This window comes from Rana temporaria, chromosome 9 (assembly GCF_905171775.1).
Source record: "Rana temporaria chromosome 9, aRanTem1.1, whole genome shotgun sequence".
Lineage (NCBI taxonomy): Eukaryota > Metazoa > Chordata > Amphibia > Anura > Ranidae > Rana > Rana temporaria.
This window is the reverse complement of record NC_053497.1, coordinates 160,515,823-160,530,156: the sequence shown is the minus strand read 5'-3', so window position 1 is coordinate 160,530,156 and position 14,334 is coordinate 160,515,823. Positions and strand designations below refer to the sequence as shown.

General features: G+C 44.8%; 1 protein-coding gene across 1 annotated transcript in view; it reads right to left on the bottom strand.

Moving 5' to 3' along the window:
- Nucleotides 1-590: 590 nt before the first annotated feature.
- The window catches only part of RPL35 (ribosomal protein L35), a 36,618-nt gene continuing 22,874 nt past the window's right edge, over nt 591-14,334 (bottom strand). The window contains exons 3-4 of the mRNA XM_040324875.1: nt 7,873-7,954; nt 591-770 (exon numbers count right to left, since the gene is read on the bottom strand). Coding sequence (XP_040180809.1) covers nt 621-770; nt 7,873-7,954 — 232 coding nt within the window. The 3' untranslated portion in view covers nt 591-620. The remainder of the gene's footprint in view (nt 771-7,872; nt 7,955-14,334) is intronic.

Genomic DNA, 14,334 nt, shown 5'->3' with positions numbered 1-14,334 from the left:
GGAATCTATTACATTGTTTTTATGTGCAACAGTATGGACCAGATAAAGATTTTCTGGAGACCATTTATGGTCAGAATGATCAAAAAATTTGATATGAATAGAAAATTGTCCATAGGAGAAATCGAAAATCTGGGAAAGATGGGGTACATCCATTCAACATTCAATAACTGCTATTGAAGACCAAGGATTAGGGTAAAAAAGAAAAAAAAAAACACTGGGGTTGATTTACTAAAACTGGAGTGCAAAATCTGGTGCCGCTGTGCCTGGTAGCCTATCAGCTTGTTCAATTAAGCTTTAACAATAAAACTTGGGAAGCCAATTGGTTTCTATGTAGAGCTGCAACAGATCTTGCACACCCCAGTTTTAGTAAATCAACCCCTATGTTCATACGGTGTTACTGCACCTCCAGTAACTGCAACACTGGGGAGATACAAAACTGAGGCTTGCTTTTGCACCATTTTATGGTCCCCTGACTGTTCATTGCTGTAATTGAGGTCTAGTAATCCCCTGAATATTCTGTATTACATCTGGAACAAACCAGAGAAAAAAAAAAAAAAAAAAGTTCATCAATATTAATAAGACAAGGCAAAACAACTGAACACATTTTATTAACACATGACTTATGCCTTGACAGCAAATTTGCGCATGGAGTACAGTCGTTCTTTTCGTTGCTGCTTTTTAGTCCTCAGAGACTCCTCATGCTTGTTCAGTCTGCGCCTGAGAGCCCTGGTCTTCTTTGGCCTCAAATCCAAAGGCTTGTACTTCTTACCCTGTTAAGACAAGGTATATTAATAATAAAATACAAACCTAAACATCAAATTAGGCCACTGCAATCTAGTATAACCCTACACTTAAAGTACAAGGTGCCTGTGTTTTCCAGGCTCCCCCACCCCTTTTTTTAAATCCTGTGAAAAAAAAAACTATTTAACACCTTGATGTCCCAAGGGGGCTTATTTCTCAATGTCAACTATAGAGGGAGTGATGGCTGCCACACAGGCTGCAAACATATCTGCCTTTGTTCATCTCTTTACATGGGGACCAAGATTAGTAGTTTACAGGAGGGGAGAAAAAAAAAACAAACACACACACACACACACACACACACGGCAAAGGGGCATAATGAGCCAGTATGCACCGCATTAGGGCCGAAACAATTTCATAATCGATCAACCAGTAACATAATTGGATTAAACTAAAATTAGCCCTTGGGTACAAACACAAAATTGCTACTGTAAATACTTCACAGTAAAAAATGAACCCCTTACAGTAGCGATTTGCTCTTTTGTACCAATTTTAGTTTTAACCACATTGTTACTAAACATCTCAGGCCTGGGTCACACCTGTTTTTGCAGAAATACAGTGCATTTACATGTTTCCTATGGGACACGTTGACATGCACGATTTTCTCAGCTGCTGCGTATTTGGAAACGGCAAGGACTTTTTTTTCTTTCGACGCGAAAGAGTGCCATTTTGGTTCAATAGAGAAGCTGTGTTTTTAAATCTTCAACAAATTGGCCAAAAAAAAATAAAATTAAAAAAAAAAGTCTAAATGCAAATCGCAGCAAAATTACCTTTAAGTTTATTAACCAATTAAATTGAAAAAAAAAAAAAAAAAACGTCCAACTAATCGATTATGAAAATAGTTAGTTGCAGCCCTATACCGCATACTAGGTCAATATGAAACACTTGCCTTAGAACCAAGAGCCAGCATCACCTCCCATTCAACTCTGAGGCAGCTGACATTTTTCACTCAGATTCTTCTGGGTTCGCAGCTCAGGCACTGAGATGCAGGAGTCTCAGGCATGATGCTTTGATTTCCCGGCAGCATCAACCGGACCTTCAAGTCAGAATCACACTAGTGCGGTGCGAATTTCAGCTCTCTTCTCTCTGCAGAGAGAAGAGAAGTGTTCAGCAGATCCATTGCCTTTTAGCTGCAGATTAGCTGCGAATTTGGAGACCTGGGAGAGGGGAGGGGGGGGGGAGTGTATTGAGCCGAGAGAAATACTGGAGAAATGAACACATCTGCGATTCAGATAATGGGCCTGAATTCGCACCTGAGCCGCATCGCAATGCCTAAAATACGCACGTTTTTCTGCAATGCATCGCACATATGTGAACCAGCCTCATTGAAAACAATGTATTTAGAAATGTTCTGCGTATTGGATGCAGTTTAAGCCGCACTCAAATTCACATAGGTGTGAATCCGGCCTCAGAGAACATTCACCGCCGATGCCAGCAGCTGCATGCAAGGTGAATATCTCCCAAACGTGCAGATTTAGGAGATATTAATTTTTACCTACAAATAAGCCTCATAAGCTTACCTGTAGGAAAAACCTACAGGGGTATACAAACACTTTTAAGCACTGAAGTACCTACCTATTGCTGGCATTAACCTAGTAGGTGCCTATGCTACCTCTTTAGAATCTATGCTAGAATCTGACACGTGTAGTACCAAATATTAGGGCCGAATAACAAAACAGATCTTTATTATTTTATTATTTAAATTTTAAATCAGTCTCTATAGCCATCTATATACCCCCCCGTTTCAGTATAAAAAGCCTATAGTAGTTATAGTTATCTGTTTTTTGTACTATAAAAACGCCAATTTGTTCAAACCTATCATGACAGGTGATTTAAGAAAGCCACTGTTCAAATTACCGCTACCCATGAGATTGTGCAACGGAAGGGATGTTCCAACAAGGGGAAAAAAATACTGCCAATGTGCGATGCAGTAAGTTCTGTTTACAATAGATCCTTATCCCCCTTAAATACTTACAGAATCGGGCCACGATCCCTACCACCCTGAAAAAACAGATAACAGGACTCGGTGCTCTTGAACGTTTGTCGCACAAGACTAGAGACTTCAACCCATATAAAATCTTCCCTCCAAAACTAAATATCCTGCCTCCTCACTGCCAAGCAGATCTATTGCATCACTCATTAACACCTTCTCATCCTATCCGTTAACTCTTTTACCTTTACTTTAAGTTAACTCTACTTCAGTTAACTCCACTTCATCCTTCACTAACTCCCTGCCCCCCAGTAGACTGAATTAGTCTCATGTTTGAAATGATTGGCAATTTGTGATGAAATCGCCACTCTACATGCATGCATCTTCCCCCACTTACCACCCCAATGTCAACAGGTACAATCACCACTCCCCCTTATTCAATCGTGCTACTATAGACAAGGTTGCTAAACTCGTTAACACCCACCTAACCACCACCCTACACATTCAATTTCTTCCTCCTGGAACCTTCCAACACATGCACTGGTTACTCCCCCATACTTTTAAAAATCCACCCCTTGGACCCTACCAATCTTAATCTCCTTGCTCTCCCTTTTCCGCTAAACACCTTGAACACTTGGTCTACAAACGAGTGACAACCTCATTAGGAATAATCTTCTTGACCCCCGTTCAGTCTGGATTTCACTCACACTCCATTGAAACTGCCCCTTTAACCACTTAAGGACCGACTCGCGTACATATACGTCAGCACTTAAAAATGAATATGTCAGTAACAATATATTCATCTTTAACGTGGCCGGTCCTGTAAACGATAAACGGTGGTCTCTGCGGCGGATCACCGTTAGCGGCGGGAGAGGGAGCCCCTCCTGCCGCCGTCAGCGGCGATCGGGTCCTTCACGCTGCTTTGCGAGTGAGGGCAAGATAACCCCCACCTGTCTCCATAGCAGGGTGGAAGCGATGTCAAAACATCACTAGCGCTCATGCTTAAGGCACATTTTTCTGTTATTTTTTTCCAATGAAATTTTAATTTTATTTATTATTGCATTTTAGTCCAAATACGAGATCCGAGGTCTTTTTGACCACAGATATCATTTAAGAGGATATGTCATGCTTTTTTCTATTACAAGGGATGTTTACATTCCTTGTAATAAAAAGTGACTTTTTTTAAAAAAGTGTAAAAATAATTAAACGCCTTTCCATTTTACTCGGCGCAACATCTTTCACAATATAAAAAAAATTGGGCTAACTTGTCGTATTTTTTTAATTAAAAAGGGAGATTTTTCCCCCCAAAAAAGTGCGTTTGTAAGACCGCTGCGCAAATATGGTGTGACAAAAAGTATTGCAATGACCACCATTTTATTCTCTAGGGTGTTAGAAAAAAATATGTTTGGGGGTTCAAATAATTTTCTAGCAAAAAAACCTGTTTTAAAACCAGGCAAGGTCTCTAAATGGTTAAAACTCAAATGACCAACAGCAAAAAGCTATGGACACTATTCTATACTCCTAAGCATTTCAGCTGCCTTTGATACGGTGGCCAACCCCCTCCAAAAAAACACAAAAAAAAAAAAATCTAACATACATATCCGTCTGGATGTTTCACCACTTCCTCAAACTAAACTTGTCCAAATCTGAGCTCATATTTCCTTCCCTGACTTCTGTCAAGAGCAATGGCATAACCATCCACCCATCCTCACGTGCCAGGGTGCTAGGCGTTGACCTACTCTGAACGCTCCTTTCAGCCCCTCATCCAATCACTTTCCAAGGCTTGCCGCCTCAACATCTCTAAAACACCTACCTTACTCTAATCAATGAAACCAAAACACTCCCAATTCACTCCCTGGTTATCTCTAGCCTCGAATACTGCAACACCCTCATTGGCCAACCTTTAAATAGGCTAGTCCTTCATTCAGCCCATCATAATTGCTGCTGCCAGACTCATCCACCTTACAAACCGCTCAGCATCTGCTACCCCTCTCTGCCAATCCCTTCATTGGCTCCCATGCAAATTAAATATACCAACAATAACTTACAAAGCCATCGTGACATCCAAAATTAGCCTCTGAATTCTCCCGAGACTCTTCCACCCTTTGGAATTCTCTACTCCTATCTGTTTGACTAGCTCAAACTCCAGCCACTTTGAGGCGATTACTAAAAAAGTCTTTCAGAGAAGCATAGCCTGCCTCCATCCAACTGTACTTTAATTTTCTTCATCAGCTCACCTCCAGTTAAAACCTTTTGTAGCACTTGATCCTCCCTCTTAGAATTTAAGCGCTAACAAGCAGGGTCCTCTCATTCCTCCTGTATTGAATTAAACTGTACTGTCCCAAAGTTGTAAATCACTGGCGATATATAAATCCTGTATAATACTTTTATTAGTACATGAACTATGAGCTCCTTTATGAACTGTGGTCAGATTGAACTTGTGCACAGACCAAGGCTTTAAACCATTTGAAATGGTTTAAGTGGCACTTTAAAAATCAGAAAATTAAGTCCTGATGGACCCCTTTTATGCTGGCCAATTTTGCAGATCTAGCCATTAAAAACATTAGAGTGCCTATGCCGTCTAAAATCCAGTAATACACTGGTAATACACTGGATACACACACACACACACACACACACACACACGTTTGTGGGGATAAAACAAATTCGTAATGAATTCAGGAAATTATAATGTACAGTCTGGAGGAAAGCAGAGATATGTTGAAACCTTTAACCCCGTTACTGCCACAGACTTATGCCAAAGGTTGGTGGCAGTGGGTTTTGTTCAAAAAGCTTGGCTGCTATAGCAGCTGAAGCATGTACACACGCCAAAAGCCCACCGTTTGATTTCTATCAAGGGTGATCCAGTGGCTGTACCCTCACTCTGTGACCAGCAGGCGCAAAGTTTGAAACAACCTCTACATCCTTCAGAGAAATTTGTACTTTAAACCTTTAAAGGGGTTCCCTAAATAGCTTCCTTTACCTTAGTGCAGTCCTTCACTTACTTCATCCTTCAATTTTGCTTTTAAATGTCCTAATTTCTTCTGAGAAATCCTCACTTTCTGTTCTTTTGTCTAACTACACACAGTAATGTGAGGCTCTCCCGGGTGTGGAGAAAGCCTCTCGAGGGGGCGAGCAGGAGTGACTGCACCAAGGTAAAGGAAGCCATTTAGGGGGGGAATTTTTTTTATTTTTACAACCCCTTTAAGACAATTTACCCAAAACAATGTATACACTAGTAAAGCCCACTCCCCCTTGGAGGAAAAGCAGGCTGCCACTTGGTGCAAGTTAATATAGCAAGAACAGATTCACACTGTTGCTACTAAAAAGCACAATGCTGGGTGATGGTCTTGCAAAAAAAAAAAAAAAAATAAAAAAAAAAAAATTTAAATTGGACACTAAACTCTGGTTTATAAAAAAAGGAGGCATTTGGGGTTCACTGTAAAAGCCATATTTTAGCATACAGCACATGGGCAATTTATATACCAATTTTAGACTTGTACCTTAAAAAGTTCAGCCTAAGCTTGTTTGACTGGGCTCCTGAGTCACAGGACTGCAATTTGCTTTGCACCCCTGTGACCAGTTTTCAGCAGAGAGCAGACTTCAGTCTGCTACATTTGCAAGATTTGACATTTATCCAACCAAGCTTCTTCTGCCAACCTTGTACATCACTACAGAAGTATGAGCCGACTGAGGAACCACAATATAAAGTTGTAAAAAGGCAATTGCTGCATCAAAACTGGTCAAATACCAAAGAGATAAGGTATGCAGGTATTTTAACCACATAAGGACCTTGCCCGTTTCAGATTTGGTGTGTACAAGATAAAAACGTTTATAAAAACTTTTTTTGCTAGAAAATTACTTAAAACCCCCAAACATTATATTTTTTTTCTAACACCCTAGAGAATAAAATGGTGGTCATTGCAATACTGTCACGTCGTATTTGCGCAGCAGTCTTACAAAGGCACTTTAAAAAAAAAAAAAAATTTAAATTAAAAAAAAAAACAGTAAAGTTAGCCCAATTTTTTTATATTGTGAAAGATAATGTTACGCCGAGTAAAATGAAACCCAACATGTCACGCTTCAAAATTGCGCCCGCTCGTGGAATGGTGTCAAACTTTTATCCTTAAAAAATCTCTATAGGCGACGTTTAAAAAATTCTATAGGTTGCATCTTTTGAGTTACAGAGGAGGTCTAGGGCTAGAATTATTGCTCTCACTCCAACGATCGCAGAGATACCTCACTTGTGTGGTTTGAACACAGTTTTCATATGCGGGCGCTGCTCACGTATGCGTTCGCTTCTGCGCGCTCGATGTTTTTTTGGTTTTCTTATTTTGATTGTATAAATTTTTACGCACAAAAAAAAAGAAATCACTTTTATTCCTATTACAAGGAATGTAAACATCCCTTGTAATAAAAAAAAGCATGACAGGTCCTCTTAAATATGAGATCTGGGGTCAAAAGGACCTCAGATCTCATATTTAGACTAAAATGAGAAGAAAAATGTCCCTTTAAGAAGCATGGGCGGAAGTGACCTTTTGACATTGCTTATGCTATGGAGACGGTTGGGGGCCATCCTGCCCTCACTTGTCGAGCAGGAGGAAGCACACGATCGCTGCTGCCGACGACTCCGGTAAGCGGCGGAGGGCACGGGAGGGGGGGCCCCCTCTCCCGCCGCCAATGGTGATCTTGCGGCGAAGACCACTGTTATCGTTTAGAGCAGTGGTCATCAACCATTCCTGCAGGGCCCACTAACAGGCCAGGTTTTATGTTTTACCTTGGGGAGATGCGGACTAGAATACTGCAATCACTGAGCAGCAAATGATATCACCTGTGATGTATTTCAGTTATCTTGCAAACCTGGCCTGTTAGTGGGCCCTGCAGGACAAGGTTGATGACCACTGGTTTAGAGGACCGCTAACTGAAAAGAGATCTCGGTTGTGGCAGCGGCTGCTGCCGTTACAGAGATATCCATCTTTAAAAAATAAATAAATAAATGTATATATACAGTGAGGGGTCCTTAAGTGGTTAACATACATTTGATTTTGTGCTGGCAAGGGTAAAATTACAGGACAGTGAAGGTCTAGGCTCCACTGGTGAACATTTGAATACACATTTAAAGAAATAAAATAAAAACTCACTTTGTAAAATTTCCTTAAGTTTTCTTTTTGTGTCTGGTTGATCACAGTTAGAACTCTAGCGATGGACTTGCGAACAACACGGCTGAAAGAAAGTACATTATAGTTATGAAAATTCTCTAGTCTTGTGTTCCTTACACAATATTTGTGTTCTACATCAGTGGTCATCAACCCTGTCCTCAGGGCCCACCAACAGGCCAGGTTTTATGCATTACCATGGGGAGATGCAGACTGGAATCACTGAGCAGCAAATTATATCACCTGTGATGCATTTCAGTTATCTTGCAAACCTGGCCTGTTAGTGGGCCCTGGAGGACAGGGTTGACAACCACTGTTCTACATGATTTTGTACCAAGCTTTCACCATGAGCCCTGCGTGAATTTTCAGATTTCAGCGCTGTCACTTTAAAAAGGTCATGGTACAGTTGTCATTCAATTTTCCACACAAATTAAACTTTTGGTGGCATATAAAATCACTTAGCAAAATTCTGGAACACGTTTTTCATAGTTTGTTAGAAAATTTTGCAAGCCGGTAATTCTTCACTGGTGGGCATCGATGATCAGTGCCCAAATCAGTGTAGATGTCCCTTTCACAGAAGCCGTTATCGACTCTCCTCTTGCTGTCAGCGTGAGGAAAGGAATACCGATAACCAGCCTGCGTTTACATAGTGATCAGCTGCAAGACACAGGTAGGGCTGCTGCGATTGGTCCTTTATCCTGATTTGTGATCATCTGTGTCCGAAGGAAGCAGCAATCACAGAGCACTGGCCACCTATGGCTGTAGTGGTCCATCGCTATAGCGTGGGTGGGTAGTGGTTAAAGCGGAAGTGCAGTATCTTGGCCCAGCTTGCCCAAGTATGCATAACGCATAGTTGAGCAATTGATGTAGTTTAAAAAAAAAAAAGGGGGGGGGGATTTTGTACTCAAATACTCTTCTGAAGTTCATGGACGGACACAGCAGCATAATCTTGACAGTAGGGCATTAGCCCATCAGGAGAGGACTAGGCAGAAACATTAATATGTTAACAAATCAAAACTGTACAGTACCACCCAGGTGGGCGGTCCCTCTGGGTACAACCCCTCTCCCTGCATGCAGCAGCTCAGTTGGTCAAAAAGCAGCAAAAAATAAATAGAGGGGTGGGTGCCTGTGTCCATCCATGATCAAATAAAGGATTTTACAGCGAGTACAAAAAACACCCATTTTCTTTCGTTCATGGACAGACACATAAGCTTGACATAGGGACATCCCCAAGCAGTGTCAAAAAACGAGGGGTGGGAACAGCAACCAAACAAACTTCACCCCAAAAAAAACAAAAAGCTCAACGGCGGAGTTGCAACCCTAAACAGCCGTCTGCAAAACCTTGCATCCAAAGATGCACTCACATCAACCTTGTAAAATTCAGTGAACGGACGACCGGGTCGCCGCCTTACACACCTGGGAGAGATGCTTGATGTCGGAAAGCTTAAGAGGCACCTATTGGCCTGGTTGAATGTGCCGTAACAGGAAGGGAAGGCGCCCACCCTGTTAAGGCATAAGCCTGAATCACGATCTGACTGATCCACTGAAAAACAGTGGCCAACGAGACCGCCAGGCCCTTCCGTGGGCCAACCACTGACAAATATGGGGGGCAGACCTCTGAAGCGGAGACGTAGCAGACAGATACACCCAGAGCTTGCACCAAGCAACCTCTTGTGATGCAACAGCCGAGAACACAAGGATGAAAGCACAATGTCCTCATTTGAATAAAAAGGCCAAAAATACCTTTGAAAGAAACAAAGGCTGCGGGCGCAGCACCGCCTTACCTTTGTGGAGGAGTAAGGGGGACTTGCAAGACAAGGCCACCAACTCAGAAAACCTCTGGTAGAGGCAACAGCCACCCGAAAAGCTACCCTCAGAGTGTCAACAGGGGAATCCGATGTCTTTAAAACAAGTTTTTGAAACTCCAAGGATACCAGATTCAATCCCACAAAGGCAGCAGTGATTGAACCTGGAGGGGCCACATGTCAAACCCCTTGGACAAAGGTACTCGCCAGTGAATGAACCGCCAAGGGTCACACAAAAAATAGCCATCTGCCCTTTAAAATGAGCCCAAAGCAAGTCTTTGATCCACTCCATGCTGTAAAAATAGCAGGATTCTGGAAACCTAATATGTACGTGGGCGTCACTCCCTCTCCACACAGATGTGGACCCTCCATGAGCGATGGAAAATCTTCCAAAAAGATAACTTCCGTACCCTCAGCATTGTGGAAATGACCAAAACCAACAGGCCTCAGTCACTTAGTATCTGACTGTCAGTCATGTTGTGAAGGACAGTGGCCATAAGCAGGATGAAATGTATGACCTTGCGATAGAAGGTCCTCTCGTATTGGCAGTCGCCAAGTAACATCTGCCACCAGTCATACCAAGGTGGCATACCAGGGATGCCAAAGTCAATCTGGAGCAATTAGAATTCTCTGAATCCCCTCTGCCTCTACTCCACGAAGCAGACGAGGAAGAGTATTTTGCAGGAGGAAGGCACAACTTAGCCGATACTGTCCCCTCAGGACCACCAACCCGTCTGCCCACTGATCTTTGGACGTGGCCCCAAACCTCAAAACCTTCCAATTGAGTCAAGAAGCCAGGAGATCCACATCTGGCGATCCATCTCCAGTAAAGGAGTCAAAACACATCTGGGTGTAGCGACCATAGTCCAGCATCCGACAACTCAGGGAGTAGGCCTGCCAGATTGCTACACCTGGACTGTAGGCAGGCGATAGAGCCAGCACATTCTGCTCTTCGCAAGATGTGAGCGACAGCATGCTGCAGCTGAGCGTCTTGTTCCTCCTCAGGCTGGGTTCACACTACTACACTACTTTCATCCTACTTTGCTCTGCTACATTGGTCCTACATCCATCCTACTTTCATGAACAGGATACTACTTTGGTCCGACTTCAATGATATTCAATGGGTTGAAGTAGGATCAATGTAGGACCAAAAATAGTACAGGGAGCATTTTCAAAGTCGGACCGACTTGTGTAGGACCAGTTAAGACAGCTCTCATAGGGAAACACTGATTTTCACACGTCATGCTACATGAGGCTCTCAATGTAGGACCGTTTGTCGGACAAGTGTGAACCCAGCCTCAATGGGTGAAATGACACCACCGTGGCGTTGTCCAACTGGATCCTGACTGGACGTTCCCGCAGCCTCTGACCATGTGGAGGGGCACACTGATCGGCAGGCGGCATTTCCATCATCCAGTGACCCCATGTCAAGACGCCCAAACTGCCTCCCAACCGGTTGGGCTGGCGTCAGTCGCGATTACCATCCAGTGAAAAAAGAAACGACTTCCCAGACAGAAGGGCCGAAGGCCTTAGCCACCAGATCAGGGAATCCCTGACTAGCCGGCTCACCCGGATTTAATAATCCAGGGACAATGGAAGTGTGTCCCATATTGATCTCTGTATGCAAGACTCGAGTGTGGAATTAAACACAGTACCACCTCGAAGGTGGCTACCACGAAACCCAGGACTTGCATGCAAAAGCGCAGTGACCACCGCCTGCGTGACGCCCAGCGCTTTACCGCAGCCTGAAGAGTCTGCAACATGCGAAGGGAGAAACAACTCTCGCCTCCGAGTCCAGAATCGAGCCCAGGTATTCTAGACATTGAGTCAGCAGCAACACAGACTTCTGGAGGTTCAGCACCCAGCCAAACTCCTGAAGAGTCTGACTGGCGATCTCCACATCCTCCCCTAATTCTGAGGCAGAAGCTGCTCAGGTGGAGATCAACCAAATAGCCCATGATTGCAATTCCTTGCTGCCTCAGCAAGGCCAGGGTCAGGGCAAGCACCTTGGAGAAGCTCCTGGTGCCGACGCCAGGCTCAACAGAACCACCATTTTGCAGTGCTCAACCCGGTGTGCAACCGCAGAAACCGACGCATATGAGGACTGCAATAAATGCATCCCTGACGTCCAAGGGTGGTAGATTTAAAAAAAAAGGAGGGCCCTGGCCTACAGTGTGGCTTTTTACCTTTTTGAATTGTGGGAGCACAGCGCTCTCACCCCAAACATTTTTAATGTCATCCAGCGAGGCTCCAAAAGCCTCTAACCCTGGAAGAGCAAATCCACCAGAGCCTTCTTGGACATCTGGTCCACAGACCAGCATTTCAGTAAAATCATGCAGCGTAGCCCCACTGCAGATACTGATGGTTCTGGACATCCAGGGAGCTGTATCTAAGGCCGCGTTGCAGACATACTTAAGGCCATGCCCCAACTGGTTTGCTATCATGCAGACCGGGGAAGCCCATTGCTATCCAAATCACGGTGCAGCAAATCTTTGCCCATCAAGGAAGCGTCAGTGACGCAAGGGTCGTGGCCAACAGTGGCCGCAATGCTAACCCCCAAATACCATGAACAAGGACCGGGCCACCGCCTCGGTTCTCTCGTCTGCAGGGTCTTTTTTAGAGGTCCTTCCACCGGAATCGTGGCAATTCCCTGGATACTGGGGTGGCCCATCCAGAGAGATGTCTTTTCCAGGAAACCCTCAGCGATAACAGACAGCTATGCGATTTTTTGGAATGCTGCGGCCGTTCCCATTCTTGGTATATAAACTTATCAAATAAGCTAGGTGGGGGGGGGGGGACATCCTAGCGGTGCGGGCCGGCTTGTGGGACCCAGAAGGGGCAGACATCTTAATATATGCCCTCGCTGTAGCCTCCATTGTATTGGAGATCCCGCACGCGGTGAAAAGTGCTCCAATAAGCGCCTTTCTGCACTGACCCGGAAGAACTGTCCTAAAGGTCCTGGTCTGCATCCGACATGTTTAATGCATTTTTACCCTTTTGCGCCCGCTTCTACCCTGGCAATAATGGGACTCCAGAACCACTGACAACGCGTCCATAGGGCCCCCAGGTACAGGGGCACCGGTTGTCACCACATGGATGTCTTGGCAGAAACGCCAGCTTCTGACGCCATGCAAACACTTGCCTGACACCCATAGGGACCAAGACCAGGTATAAACAGTCCACCTCCTAGCTGCTCAGACTGAGGGCCCCCCCCAGAGGACTCACCGCTCTGATCCGGGTGCTGCACAGCGCCGCCGTCCGCTCTCCCCATATGCCTTATATCCCGTGTGGCCGTGGTGTTCTGCGCTGTTTGCACCGTTCAGAAGGGACATTTTCACTGCTAGAGGCAAAAACGAAGCCAGGACTACAAGAAAATGGTTGCCAGCCGCCCCTGTGAAAAAGCGCGGACAAGAAAATGGCTGCCGCTCTACAGCATTAAAACCAAGCATGGCTACAAGAAAATGGCGCTGGGTGCCAAAATGGCCAAACGCTTTTCTGAGGTAAAGAGAAAAAGGCTGTGAACTAGCTGGGCCTCAGCAAGGAGGCCCCCACATGGCTCTAGACAAGACCCCACATGGCGAGAGGACCCTGGACACCCTGCAGCCCCCAGCCAGGACACGGAGCCCCACTGGTCAGTACACAGCAGGCCCAGCCACCACAGAGCACGGGGAGGATGAAAAGGACAGGGAGAGAAGAAAAAAGGGTGCGAGACCCCCTAGTCAACCTCCCCAAGAATGCCCAGCTGTTCCAACCTGCCAAACCAGGTGGAACACTACTTACCTGTCCTGCAAGGACGCATTCTGGACAGACCACCACCCGGGTAGTATGGGGGTAGCTGCCTGCCACGGCCATGTGCCCCGGAGCATATAGCTCACCGGCCACCCAGCATGTAGCTAAAGGTCTGCTCATGCTCAATGGCTGGACTGGGGAGACTACAAGAGTCTAGGAAATCCAGCCAGCAGTTGATAATAGATCTCAGGATCAAAAAGTAGAGGTGCACTGAAATGGAAATAAAATGTCAGTCCGAAACTGAAAAATAACCTTCCCCGCCCCCCATTTCAATTTTTTTTTTTTTTTAATTGTATGCATTACATGAGACATTTTAAATTAGCTACATTGATTTAAAAATAACCAGAATTGAAAAGCTCCAAGTCAATATAATAAAATAACCAAACATTAAAAAATTGGACACAAATACATAGCATATTAAACTGCCCATCCATTGCCGCCTCACCGTGCCCCCCCATTACCGCCTCACCGTGCCCCTCCATTGCCACCTCACCGTGCGCCCCCCCCCCCATTACCGCGTCCCCCCCCCCCCATCAATTAAGAGGGAAGAAAATTACATGATCTCCAGACATATTTTGGAAGATCAATTTGAGCATTGATATAGGTGCTTGCTGGACATGTTTCGCTCTATACAGAGCTTCCTCAGGAGCTTTTGAATAGACAACGCAAGGGTTTGACAAATTTGCTTGGAATCTAGGAGCCAGCTAATAAAGTTAGGAGCCAGAAAACGCGCCCTGTCCTGCCGAGCTTGCGCGCAGAAGCGAACACATATGTGAGCAGCGCCCGCATATGTAAACGGTGTTCAAACCACAGATGTGAGGCATCACCGCGATTGGTAGAGCGAGAGCAATAA